This window comes from Diceros bicornis, chromosome 24, assembly GCF_020826845.1.
Source record: "Diceros bicornis minor isolate mBicDic1 chromosome 24, mDicBic1.mat.cur, whole genome shotgun sequence".
Classification (NCBI taxonomy): Eukaryota; Metazoa; Chordata; class Mammalia; order Perissodactyla; family Rhinocerotidae; genus Diceros; species Diceros bicornis.
In genome coordinates this window covers 25079292-25093221 of record NC_080763.1, presented here as the reverse complement: position 1 = coordinate 25093221, position 13930 = coordinate 25079292, and the positions used below count along the sequence as shown (strand labels likewise).

General features: G+C 52.9%; 1 protein-coding gene across 5 annotated transcripts in view; it reads right to left on the bottom strand.

Moving 5' to 3' along the window:
• Positions 1 to 13930, bottom strand: part of TMEM63C (transmembrane protein 63C) — a 57852-nt gene that overhangs the window by 25973 nt on the left and 17949 nt on the right. For 2 of the 5 annotated variants that reach the window (XM_058567429.1, XM_058567432.1), the window contains exons 2-6: positions 13655 to 13715; positions 9273 to 9501; positions 8670 to 8749; positions 8142 to 8223; positions 3513 to 3550 (exon numbers count right to left, since the gene is read on the bottom strand). In XM_058567429.1, the coding sequence (XP_058423412.1) occupies positions 3513 to 3550; positions 8142 to 8223; positions 8670 to 8749; positions 9273 to 9422 (350 nt within the window). In that variant the 5' untranslated portion in view covers positions 9423 to 9501; positions 13655 to 13715. Of the gene's footprint in view, positions 1 to 3512; positions 3551 to 8141; positions 8224 to 8669; positions 8750 to 9272; positions 9502 to 13654; positions 13716 to 13930 lie in introns of those variants that run through there. The other 3 variants (XM_058567430.1, XM_058567431.1, XM_058567433.1) reach the window with 3 other exon arrangements.

Below are 13930 nucleotides of genomic sequence, written 5' to 3'. Positions count from 1 at the left end.
GACTTAACATCTACCTCTCTCTACACTCACCCACACTTCTTCCCCTTAAACTACAGCCAGGGTCAAGTGCTCATGTGTTACTCAAAATAAAATAAGAATCTCCTCAAGCATCCACCCCCTGGCCTGCTTCCCCTCAAGTTCTATCCAATATCTTTACCCCTGTCCTCCTACCTACCACTTGAAAAAGGTGACCTTCCTTCTCTGCCTCTACTTCTTGGACATCTCCTTATCCTGGGCCTGCACTCCCAATGGAGACCCAAATCACCAAAGCGACATCCTCTTCTCAGCTCTCATTCCGTTCAACCTCCGAATGTTGGAGGCTGCTGGCCACAGCCTCTCTGGAGCTTCGCACTTGCCTGGCTCCCATGAGCCCAGGCCCTAGAGGACGCCACCTCTTCTTCCTGCCCCAACTACGCTCTCCCTTTGGCTATTTTTGATCTTGCCCCCTTGGGTGACCCATCTGCTCCATGACTTCAACTACCACCTCTGTGTACCCATCTCCCAAGTCTAAATCTCTAGCTCCCACATTTCTCCTAAGCTTTAATCCTGTTTTTTCAACAGCTTGCTGGTCAACTCACATGCTTGCCCTGGCCGTATCTCATCATTTTCCCAACTCATTTTATCTCATCATCATATCTCATTATCTCCCAACTAGTAGCATTACTATCCTCCCCAGAAATCAGACCTTGATTTCTCCTTCTTTCTTAACCAGGTGGAAGCCAGGTGGAAACCACGACCACTGACTGTAGCCCCATGACCTGCCTCCCCTGTGCCTCCTCCCTACTATTTCCCTGGTCACCTCCACCTCTCGGCTGGACACTGGCCTCCACCTCTCAGCTGGACAATGGCATAGCCTCCTTAGCTGCTCACCTTGCCTTTGGACTTTCCCAACCGCCATTCACCCCTCATACTCCTGTCTACAAGCAGACATCATCCTGAGTTTTCTGCTCAAAAATAGTAATTGGCTCTGTACTGCCTCTAGATCAAAGCCCAAGATTCTCAGTGTGGCAGTCAAGGTCCCAGCTGGTCCTTCCGGCCCAATCTTGTAGCCCCTCTCTTGCCATGTACTCTTGCCTCTGGCCACATCAGAACATTTACCATTTCTGGACACTCCCTGCCATCTCTGCCTCAAACTTTTGCTCACATAGTCCTTTATTTCTGATGGGCTTGCCACATCACAATAGTACAAATTCTTCCTGTCCTCCAAGACCCAGCTCAAAACTATGCTTCTCCTGAACCCTCTTGTTGGAATTAATTTCTCACTCTCCCAAATGCCCTTTGCACAGCAATTATAACCTCCCCATTATGAATTATATGTAGTGAGTCTTGTTTACTTTTGCTTCTCCAACTGGACTGCATGGGCTTTGTGCACTGGGACTCTGGCTTCCTTGTCCCTGCTCAGTAAATGTATTCAGCTGTTTTCTAGACACTGCTCCCAAAGGGCACAGGATTCATAGTGCAACGTCCAGCCTTCCTCCCTTCCTGGATGATGTGTTCCTGATGGAGGGGCCTTTGGGTGGGGTGGGGGTGGGGGAAGAGGATCCTCACACAGACACACATACAGCTGTGTACACTGATCTCCCATTGATCTGCAGGTCCAGGTGTGCACACACGAACAGCTGCACACACAGATTTGCACCAATGCAGTGACACGCATCTTTCATTTCACACTCACATGCACACCACAGACACTTAGCACACGAAGTTTTATGTTTTGCATGTCCGCTACTCCCCCCAACACAGACCCTTTCTTTCCTGCCCTGTATATACCCATTGACATGTCAGCAGACAGCAGAAAAAATCCAGAAGGCCTCAAACTTTCCTAAGCGATGCCTTTTCTCCCAGACCTACGGATGTGGTCAGTGTGGGCAGATGGGACTGTTGCTTTCCATTTGTCCCAGCTTTCCTTCCCTCTTTCCCATGCAAAGGGCTGGCTAATTTGCCATCACACCCCTGCTCATCATTCATGAATTTGCTAAGCCCAGGAACCTACAGCCAGCCCATACAGCCTCTCGGGGTAATAAGCTCCAAATGTTCATACACATTATTTGTTATTTTAAAAATGCAAAAATAGTAAATGCTTGTTGAAAGGTAAAAAGTAAAATTCCCTTGAAACCGTTGACAGGGATTGCCTCTGCAGAGGGGGCTCTGAAGAGGGGCATGAGAGACAGGAGGTGGACTTTCATGTTTCTCTTAAAATGTATTTATGTGAGTTCACACGTGTTTTAAAAATTAAAGCAAAACCAGAGAAGGTGCCAGGAAATAAAAGTCTCCTCTCCACTCCCCCCACATGTGGCTAGGATCCCTGAACCACACACGAACTAGCTGGGTCACTTCCTGGGGACTCTGATGAATGATGAAGGAAGACCGGAGGCCAAGGCCATGGGGAGTCCCCTCAGTGGGGCTGGGGCTCAAACACCAGAGGCCGATGGTCCTAAGTCCCGCTTGGGATTCCCAGGGCCCAGTCAGGGTGCCTTGTGCCCCCATGGGGCCCCGGTCCTTTGGCAGGTCTGGGGGAAGAGAGGTGCCCCAGTGTGGCTCATGGGGGTGGGGCAGGGTCTTGGGACAATGTATGGATGCTCCCAGCAAGGCCCTTGAATGGCGGACGTGGAGGCACATGGAGGAAGTGTCCTATGAACCTTTGTGAAGAAGCAAATAGCAGGCCCAGTCAGGCCCCCTGGTGCAGGTGGCCTCTGAGGAGCGGCGAGGCTACACCCTAAGGCACGCATCGCCAGGCAAGAAGGGACCCTGGAGGAGGGGTTTGCCGGATGGGCGAGAGGGATGAGGGATAGAAGGGAGAGCCCAGGAACGTACAGGACTCTGAGGTGGAGGCAGAGCTGTGTGCACACGTGTATGTGTGCACACGCCTGAGTGCATGCAGGTGCATACGCACATGTGTATGCACATGTGTGTACACACACGGGGGCATAGAGCTCTGATAAGTGTATCCTCAGCTGAAGTGTCTGGCTGGTATGGGGGAATCAGAAGAAAACAGGAGACCTGGGGTCTGTCTCCTTGCCAAGTGGGGTCTGGCACTAATGAGATGCAGAAGGTGAGGAGGGCAAGGGCTGTCTCTCTGTAATCAGGCACTGAGGCTGAGAGAGGAAGCCTGCCCTTCTGCCTGCTGGTTTTTTTTTTTTTTTCCATTTCAACAAATATGATGAATGATGTTCACAGAAATAACGCAAACAGCAATGCAGGAAGGATTTCTTTTCCCTGGTGTGGAGTTCATAAAAGCATTTTTATAAGCATGTGAAAGTGGTCCTTTCCTGAGGGCTGTGGCAGAGATAAAATGGGCTGTGGGCTACGTCCAGTTCCCATTTCACCAATGTAACCCCAAAAGCATCCACTGCCTGTGCTGCGCTGAGGTGGTCAGTGGGGCGTGGGGAGTGGAGGGTGGGGTACAGAACTCAGGCCCAGGCCCAGCAGTGAAGGGCAGGAGACTCTGACCCCAGGCCTCCCCCAAAGAAGGCAACGCTGCTGTCACGAGCCCAGAAAGCTCAGGCACTTACTTCATGGTGATGGTGTTGAAGAACCAGGAATAGAAGCCCTGGGGAAAAAGGAGGAGAAAGTGTGAGAAAATCCAGGCCGGGCCTGCCCCACCCCGCTCTGGTAGCCCAGGCAGCAGCTGGTGGGTCGTCCGAGGCAGAATGAGGCTATGTCCAGACGGGGCCTCCTTTCCTGGCAAGAGAGGGCAAGAAAGAGCCTGTGTCCTGGAAGGAAGCGGGCTCGGTCTGGAATCACTGGTGACTGTGGAGAGAGAAGTGAATTGACACTCCTGCCACCTGGCATCCTGTTACAGGAAATGGGGACTTAGAAGGTGGGCTTTGGACTGGAGAGAGAGAAAGGACTCTCTGAGGTGGACATTTGTTGCTTTCTGTCTGTCCCTCATTGCTTCCTTCTGGGAAATACCCCTACCCCATGCATATGGCCTGGGGGGCTGTCCATCAAGTAGGCATCTACCACCAGTGGTCAGTTGACCAATGGGAGCATACCCAAGTAAGGCCAATTAAAATTCTCTTAAGGGGATTGATACAGGTGTTGGGACAGTGGGTCTCTCCCCCTCTGAGTTCTTGCACCTCCGTAAACACCACGAAGCCTGCAGTGGCGTGGTGCCATCTTTGATACCACATGCAGAAGCCTGTCTGAGAAAAAAAGCCAGCTCAGAGGACAGAAGACCAGAGAGGGGATCCTGGTGGTAATGCTAGACTTCCTTCCTGGATCTACCTGTACCTGAAGCAGCCACTTCCCTCGGATTTCTCCACACTCGAGCCACACTTTAGCCTTTTGTTTCAACACTAGTTTGAGCTGGTCTTCTTCTCTTGCACCTGAAAGTCCTGTTGATTATGCTTTCTCTCAGGGTCTTGCTATCTGGAGTTTCTAGGTGGTGGGCAAAGGCAGCCTTGGCCATGGAGGTGCAGGGAGGGCCTAAAGAGGGAGTCAGCCTGGGAAGAGTGTGCATGAAGGGGGCTGGGACCAGGGCTCTAAAAGCTGCCAGATCTGGTAGCCAGTTAAGTTACCCTGGTGCACACTTCCTTCCGGGATCCCGGAGGGTTTAGCAAAATCTTGGAAAAGGCTGCACCTCTTGATTGGCCCCATTTGGGTCGCGAGCACATCAGTGAACCAGGCAGGCCCACCTGGTTGACAGTCCTGGAACCACACAGATTGGGGAAGGGGTATATCCCAAAAGGAAGCAATGAGGGGCAGGGGCAGGGGCAGGGGCAGGGGCAGGCAAGCAAGAAACAGAAAGAAGTTTCTTGCTCCCTTCAGCATAAGGCCCGCCTTCTAAGTCCCCCTCCCTGTGCTGGGTTGACCAACAGTGGGAATGCCCACTTGGGGAGTGTCCACGTTGGGTGGGACCATTTCCCCAGCTATATCCTGGGGAAAGAAAAGGAAAACAGATGCCCAGGTATGAGTCAGAATGATGAAGGGGAATAGCACGATGGTGGCAGCAGCGACTGGGAAAGTCTCCAGGGAGGGGTGGACTGCTAGACAAGAGCTGGGCTGAGAGTCCAGCCACCCCTCCCTGCATGGAGTCTTTCTCCACGGCCCACCTCTGGGCAAACGGGTGCAATTTACTACGGGAGCAAGTAGGTTTTTTGATGGCCTCTAGTGGTTATGCATGGTGGAGGACACACCTTCCCGGGAATCACGTCCACCCCTTCCAAGACAGATGCACACCACACATGGCCCGTACACGCCCTGGAATTCACACAGGACAGGATGTCCAGGAAAGGGCAGAGGTCATGAGTAGAAGTATGGCCTATGTGCCCATGAAAATCATATAGACACAGATGTGTCTATGAACGAGCATGTGTGGACCATCTCCCCCGCCCCATCTCTCACAGACACACATGCTACACACACACAGCGGCCTGAGAAGCAGATGCCACCTCCCCTCTTCTCCCCGCCCCTGCAGGAAACGGTCACCAGCCCCCAGGAGCCAGCTCTGCTGACAAGACCGAGTGGCAGCGATCAGTTCACTGCACCTATCTTGGTGGCCCTATCCTCCCCACTCCCGCCACAGGGGGCAATGACCCCTGCTCTGACTTGCTTGGGGCACTATGGTGAGACCCCCTTTGCTTTGCCCACACCACTCAGCCTGGCAGAGGCCCCACCACCCTGGCTGGAGCACGGCAGGGCCACCTCACCTCACACTCCCTCCTTGTCTAACTTCTACACTCTTCAGTTTGACAGCCCCATCGCTGCCATAACGATTTATCTTCTTAGATATTTTTAAAATAAAATGACCTTTTTGTCATTGTACAAAAAAAACCCAAACTAAAGTGACGTTTCTAAAAATAAACCTGAAAGCCACCTTGCAAGGCCGGTGTGACTGTCCGTATTTTATGGAGAAAGCCCCAAGGGATGAGCTTGTCTGAGCTCCCCGCTCTGTACGGGGCAGATCCTGGCGGGAAGGGGACCCGGTCTCTTAGAGGGATGATAACAAAAGGAATATGGTTCTACTGACTCACTGCATCCGAAAAATATGTATCAGATGCTAATTACATGACAGGCCGGACTGGGCGCTAGGACTGCAGCGAGCAAGACCAGGTCAGCTCCTGCTCTCGCTGGGGGAAGCAGACACACCAGACCAATCGCATAGGTGTATCATTACGGCCTGGGTTAGGAGCGCCACAGAAGAGTAATACATTTTCCATGAGTGTATAACAAAGGATCTGGACCCCGATGGGGTGGACAGGGCTCCCTGGGGAAGTGGTGCTCGAGCTGAAATCTGAACAAAGGGTGATTCCGTTCACTCAGAGAGGGGCCAGAGGGGAAGGGGAAGAGGGAAGAGCAGGTGAAAGGCCCTGTAGGGGAAAGGGGGCAGCACTTTTGAGGATCTAAAAGACGGGCAATGTGGCTGGGGGTGGGGGAGTTGGAAGGAGAAAGGTAGACAACAGGTAGGCAAGAGGCCAAACCACGAGACCACGGCAAGGCAGCTGCAAATTTACTCCAAGAGCATTAGGAAGCCACTGAAGGTTTACATGGGGGAATGGGTGTCCCTATTCATGGAGATCGCTCTGGATGGGGCAGGGGGCAAGTGTGGACCTAAAGAGATCAGTTAGAGGCTACCTCCATCATCAAGCAAGAGACTGATGGAGGCTTAGACTGGGAGATGGTGGGAGAGAAACAAAGCTGGGAAGGTAAAAGCACACAGCTTGGTAATGAACTGGCCATGCTTGGGGGCTGGGCAAGAGCAAGGGGCGTAGCTGGGTAGGTGGTGGGAAGAGTCTGAGACCGGAGATCTAGGGGCAGGCGGAGGTGGAGGGAGATCACGGCCTGCTGTGGACATATTGAATCAGCAACACCTTTACAATTTCCACGTGGAGATAGTTTGAAGGCCATCGGACAAATGGGGCTGGGGCCCAGAGGAAGGTTTAGCTGGAGATGGAAGTCAGGAGGGATGAGTATAGAGGTGGCGATTGAAGTCGGGAGTGTAGATGACATTGCCCGGGAAACAGAGAGTGGAGAGCAAGAGGGGGAGAGTCTGGGATCAGCTGTGGGGACTCCACGTGTGGAGAAGGAACCTGCAAAGGGGACAGGGGAGGAATAGACAGAGAGGCAGAAGGATAATGCAGAGAGTATGATGTTGTAGAAGCAACTGGAAAGGCCTGCTCAAGAAGAGGAGGTGGTCTATGGGGTCAGATGTTTCTGAGAGATGAGATAAGAACCGAGGAAAGTCCATCGGATTTCGTAGCATGGGGCCACTGATGACCTTGGGGGCTGTCTGGGTGGAGTGGTGGGGCTGGAAGCCACATTTGAGGGGGTTGAGGAGTGAGTGGGAGGTGAGACGATGGAGACAACCAGCCTAGACCACTCTTGCAGGAGTTTAGCGGTGACGGGGCAGAGGAGACAGACAGTCATGGGGGGTGTGCTGTGCAAGAGAAGTTCTCACGGCTCCCTCCCTCTCTGCATTCAGGTCCCCACGCAAACGTCATCTTATGCCCAAGACCATCCCTGACCACCATCTATAATACTCCAGCTCTGTTCCGTCACTGTTGAGTGCCTTCCTTGCGCCTCGCCTCCTTCATGCACTTACCAGCGTCCCATCTGCATCTGTCTGAGTGTCTCTCACCCGGGAAGAAAGTGCCAGGCAGCAGGACTTGGTCTGTTTTGTTCACTGCCCAGTCCCCAGTCCCCAGACCTGTGGCTGGCACACAGCTGGCGCGCCGCAGCAACTGGCTGAATAAATGAAGAAGTTCAGGCGGAGGACTGGCAAAGGACGGAAGGAGGAGACCGGGCTCCATCAGGAGGAGCTGGGTGGCAGGAGGTTGAAGGAATCCCTGCCTGATGTCTCGAATCTTCTATGTGAAGTGGGAGGTGAGTCCTTGGCTCAGAGTGGGGGCTTGGGGCAGTGAGAACAGATGGAGGTTTGAGAAGAGTAGAAAATTAGTTTCAAAAATCCCTTGAAAATATTAGAATTAGCTAACGCTTACTTGGCACCCTAGGAGGTGGGGATGGTTAATATTTCCATCTTTGTGATGGGGATATGGAGGCTTGGCAAGGCTGAGGAATTTGTCCCAGGTCACACTGCTACAAGTGGTTGGGTCTGGCTGACTGCACAGCCCCTGATTATGAGCATGCTCCTTCCAGCACTTGCCAGGGCTGCCTGCCCAGAGCCAGGACCCAGCACTCACCTTGTCCTTGTGCTCCATCTCCAGTGAAATATCCGAGGGGGACGTCTTCTCGCTCTGCTCCCCATAGATCAGCGAGGTCAGGCTGCCAGCCCGGAAAGGCAGTGGGTAGAAAAGGAGAGAAAAGGCCTCAGGTGCCGGCCTTGCGGTCTCTCCCGCTCCCTGGGCCGAGGGCTGCAGTCCCCTCTCGCCCAGCAGCAGACACGCCTCAGCTCGTTTGCTGAGCACACAGCTCTGGGTACAGACAATAACCACCCCTGTTGTCAGGTGCCTAATGCATCTTGGGAGTCATGGGATCCAGAAAGTCTGAGATCTGAGAAAAAAGTGGCCTCATGCCCAGAGATGGCTGCCCTCCAAGTCCCTTCGTGCAGGGAGGGCCAGAGCAGGGGCAGGGATGGGTGACGATATACCACCTGCTGATGGGACACCTGCTGCAGCTTGGGCACTGGTCAGAGCCATGTCCTGGTCATGGTGGCACGTCCCCCACAGGAGCAAGCAGCTCGCTCATCCTGGTCCCCAGTCTCTCCTCACCTGTCATTGTGTATCAGCAGAGCCAGGCGCCCGTAGTCCCACGCAGCTTTCCGGAGGAAGGAGTAAATCAAAATGATGACCTACAGGCCAGAAAGGCGAGATGGGGCAAAAAAGCGGATGGATGCCTTCCTCTCAGCCGGCCCTCAGCCGGCCCTGTTCTTGAGGGCCCCGGGGCTCCCTGGGGCTCCCCCACGAGGTGGCCAGCTCGGTCAGGGTAGGGCCATGCCTTTTTCAACTCTGGATGCCCAGTGCCCAGCAGTTTCCTGGCACAGAGTAGATGCTCAGAGTTCGCTGAATGAAGGTGCTGGTGGCACGAAGGGCATTTAGAACTATTGGACAAGAATACTCCTCGAAGAAATCAGCAAAGGGAGAGAGGAAGGCCCAAGGGCACTGGCCAGTGGGCCTGTGAACAATGGCGCATGAAAGAGAATCTTAGCAATTCTGCCCTTATTTCCAGCCTCCTTTTCCCCAAGGCCCACCCACCCCGGCCGCCCTGGGCAGGACTGACGTTCAGGGAGTTCCCGCCACTGTGGCTGGCGTCCAGTTGGACAACCGCGGCCACTGCTCCATCCCTGTCTGCCCCCCGCAGTGCCCCGGACTCACCACCCACAGGGTGATGTTGAGGAACAGCACAGTGGGGATCCCCCCAAAGGGCTGCCCCTGCAGGACCGTGTTCCGAGAGTGGAAGCAGTCATCCACCGTCATGTTCTTGGTCTTTCCCACCACATTCAGGTCGCCTGGCGAGACAGCCATGCTGGGAGGCTCCCTGGTGAACAGCGGGGTGTCCAGCTCAGATGCGAGGGCTCCCCTTCACTATGTAAAACGCAGAAGCCTACCGGGGAGTTGGGGGGAGGTGTGTTGAGTGCGCGTCAGACCCAGTGCCCAGTGCCAGCTTGTAGCTGGTCAAGGCAGCAGGTCAGCGCTGAGATGGCCCGCAGCCCTACCCTGTAAGAGAACAGCTTCCCCCCAGCCCAGGGCTGTGATGACAGAAGAGCCCAGATTCCCTGCGAGAGTTCTTATTTTGACCACTTCATCCGCTTACAAAAAGAGTTGTAAAATGCACATCCACATGGGTCTTCCTAATTCTACCTTCATGAAGCCTGTCTTGTATATAAATGAAGAAACTTCACAAAGGTGGGTCAGGCCTCAGAGCAGAAATATTTGGTTTGGAGGATGGAACCACTGCATTCATGGGATGCCGTGCAGACAGGGCTCAAGATGATCATCTCTAACATCCTACGATGCTCCGATCCACTTTCCAGGACAGGCAATGGCTCCTAAGACTAAATTAGGTAGGGATGTAGAGTGCCTGGCACAGAGCAGTGACTCAGTAAACGTCACTGTCTTACCTCGACCTAACCAGGGAGATCAGCACCTGCCCCGGGGCCTGAGCCAATCCTGAGCCTGAGCATCTTGGTAAGACTCGAATGCAGGGCTCACGGTCGCTGGCATCAGTGTTCTTCTGGCATGGATAACAGTGGAAAGCGCAGGCGAAAACTGGAGGTGACTGGTAGCTGCTCGGACTTATCTGCAAGGTTGTTCTGATTTCAAAAGATCACTCGTTTTGGTTCCAGCCCTCATCTCACCCTAGAAACTCTTTACTCCCATTCAAGAAACGCAGGCTTGTTCATTCAATCACTCAACAAATATTTGGTGAACAACTGCTCCGTGCCAGATGAAGGCTGGTGATGCATCCGTGAACAAGACAAATAAACCCCCCCTCATGGGATTCTAGTGGGAGAAGCAGTGCAGGACGAGGGTGAGATTAGAATTGTAAAGAGGGTGATTGGGGAAGGCCTCACTAAGATGACATTTGAGCAAAGACTTGAAGAGAGGGAGCAAACCTCTCAAACCACGCAGCTATGGGGGAAAGGGCACTCAGGCAGAGCAAAAGGCCCAGGGGTGCAAGCTTTCCTGGAGCACTGAGGAAGAGCAAATAACCAGCCAGTGGGCTGGACAGGGGAGAGCCAAGGGCACAGGGAGGGGGAGGTTGAGCCAAGGCGTGACATGAAATGACTCAGGTTTTAAGGGGATCACTTAGACCCTTGCATTGAGAATAAATGGGGGCAGGGGCAAGCAGAGAAGTAGACACAAAGAGGTCCGTTAGGAGGAATTTGTTGCAATCCAGGCAAGAGATAATGGTAGCCTGGACCAGGACGGAAGCAGTGGAGGTGGCGAAGTGGTCAGATTTTGGAAATATTTTGAAGGTGGAGCCAACAAGATTTGCTGATAGATTGGGTGGGGAGTGTGAAAGGAGTCTGGGATGACTCTGGGGTTTTTGGCCTGAGCAACTGGAACAACGGAGGCACTGTTATTGGAGGGGAAAGACAGGAAGTACACGATGTGAAGTGCAGGGTGGTGGGGGATCAGGAGTTGGGTCCCGGACGTGCGAAGGAGATGTCGAGCAGGAGGTTGGATATGTGAGTTCACAATTCAGAAGTCTGGAGACATAACTGTCACCGTCATCAGCATGTAGACGACTGTTCGAGGCGCAAGACTGGATCGCTGAAGGAGTGAGTGTAGAGTGAGGTTCAAGGTCTGAGCCTTGGGATGCTCCAATCTAGAGAGCTTGGTAGATGAGAAGGAAACAGAAAAAGAGACTGAGAAGAGCAGGCAGTGAGGAAGGAGGAACAGCAGGAAAGGGTGGCATCCTGGAAGCCCAATAAAAACAACGTTTCCAGAAGGGAGGAGGGACCACTTGTGTTGATGTGGTCAAGTAAGATGACAACGGAGAATTAGCAGAGTTGAAGCAATGTGGAGGTTATTAGTGGCCAGACTAGAATAGGTGCGAGAGAGATTGGAGCCAGAGGGCATGAACAACTCTTCGGGAGAGTAACAAGACCTGGAGGTGGTTAGGATGGAGAAATGGCAGCACACTGCATGCTGATGGGAATGATCGAGTAGAAAATAAAAATGTGGGCATGTAGGAGAGAGGGGGGATCGCGGGAGCAATGTGAAGATAGGGGAGGGGTCGAGAATTAGGGCACAGGTGGAGAAGATGGCCTTCAGCGAGAGCCAGAGAGCTGACCCGTGGCAGCAGGAGGGGAAGCAGGTGTGCTGGCAGAAGCTGTGAACGCTCTCTCCCACCACGTCTATTTTCCCCGTAAAAGAGGGAAGAAGGTCTCAGATGAGTGCATGATGTTGGCGGTGGGCAGGTGTGGTATGTCTGAAGACAGGAAAAAAGGTAGAAATAGAAGTCTAGAGGAGTGAGCAAGTGAATGGACTAGGGGGATGTAGTAGGATTGCCAGGGAGCACTAACGACCACTGAGGTTCAGGTCTTGAATTTACAACAGGAGCAGCGAGACTCGCTGTGCATTTCCCCAGCTGTATGCAGATGTGTGGCTGCAGGTGTGGAAGAGGCAGAGTTACATTCAATTGGAGTAGAGGTTTTCCCAAGCAAATATGAGAATGAGACACAAGGATTGAAGGACTATGCAAGGGAGTAATTTTAATGATTGGCCATAGAATTTGAGCCAGGTAAGGAGAGAGATGAGAGTTGAGATGGGTGAGGAATACTGCAAGGTGTTGGAGTTCCAGGGGGTAGAGGATTGTTGAGTACTAGAGGGTGTGAGCTGACAGATAGGAAGCGGCTGTTGGTAAATGAGCTGTGTGACACCGAGATGAAGAAGCAACTGCAGTTATGGGTAGTGATAAGGTCTGGGGCATGACCATGGAGTTAGCGGCTGAGCAGGGGGATCAAGGAACCGAGAGGACAGTGTGTTGGAAGGATCATCTTTGGGGATATGTGGAGACTGAAATCAGTTAGAATGAAGAGGGGAACAGTACCAAGTGACAGTGAGGCGGGAACTAACTTTTCAGAGAAGGGGAGCGATCTCGGGGAGGAGTCGATGCCTGTAAAAAAGATAGGGAGCAGGATGTCTAGGCTGACACCTGCGGGTCCAAGATTGGGGGCTTTAGTGGGGAGGAAGGAAGAAGAGCCTGGAAGTTGCAACGAGGGGCTAGAAAGATGTCTCTCCCAGCCCCAGGCCAGTGGTGTTGAAGAGAAACAGAAACCACCCTGAGAGGGCGGTAAGGGTCCTGGGGTCCTGGGGAGTCTTGGGGTTCAGTTCCCAGTGAGAAGATGAGGTACCGAGGGGCTGGGGTGTTTCTGGGCACCGTGGGCTCTGTGACACTGAATCCCGGTTCCAACACTTGCTCGCTGGAGACCTCGAGCAAGCTACTTAAGGTCTCCAAGCCCCAGTTGACTCATCTTGAAATGGGGATGGTGCTAGCAATTAGTACCACTTCACAGCGCTGTTAAGAGGAATAAGTGGATTGAGATTTGTCAGTCGTGGAGAACAACGTCTGGCACACAAGAAGTATCACATAGATATTTGTCAAATGGAAAGCGGGTGGAGTTCCAGGGGGCACAGGGGAATGGTTTCAGGAGTTGGGGAGGGGTGGGAGATGGGGATGAGGAAGGGAATAAAGGTAAAGGGACTGCAGAGGGGAGGTGGCCTGGGAGTCTGGGGCTCCTTGTGCTAACTCACAAAAATAGGGATAGAGGGCATCATGAGATTAGTCCCGGAACAAGGAAGGAGAGCACAAGAACTCACCCTTGTACCCTCTGGATTAGCATCTAACTGGAGCAGGGGGTCTCCTGCCTGTCTTTTTAAGCTTTCTTACTTTCTGCTCCCCTCTTTCTGCCTAGGCTGCCCACAGTTTTATTACCCCAGGTCGCTGGTTAACTCATTTACACTAACATGTTTAGCCAAATGTAAACTTATAATAGTTTACATTGAACACGGTACATTTTAACAGTAAGCCTTCTGCCAGAGGGTCAGAGTAGCAGCAGTGGCTTTCCTGGGGTCTCTTGGTGGAGTGGGCAGGCATCTCAGCCGCCGCAGGCTCTGGGTGAACTGCGACAGGAAGCTACAGTTCTGCTGGTGGCCACTGGGGGGAGCCCGTGCTGAGGAAGCAGGTGGAAGATCAGGGAGTGAGGCGAAGCCCGCGAGTCAGAAGACCTTAGTGAGGCTTTTCCTACCTGAGTCAGTTCTCAGTGAGGGTTCAAGTCACGCCTGGAGGCCCAGTCAGCTACGGGACTGCTGCAAAAGAACAAATGCAGTGGAGAGACCATGAGATTTAGGGACCCAGGGCGGCTTCACTGGTGGCATCAGCCCTCAGAGGCCCTTTCCTCATTTTTAGGCTCAGAATGCTCCTCCTTCAACACATGCCTGTTTTGCAGATAGTTTCTCCCAGTCTGTCGCTTGTCTTTTCATCATGGTGTCTTTTGAAGCACCAAAGTTTTAAATTTTGACAA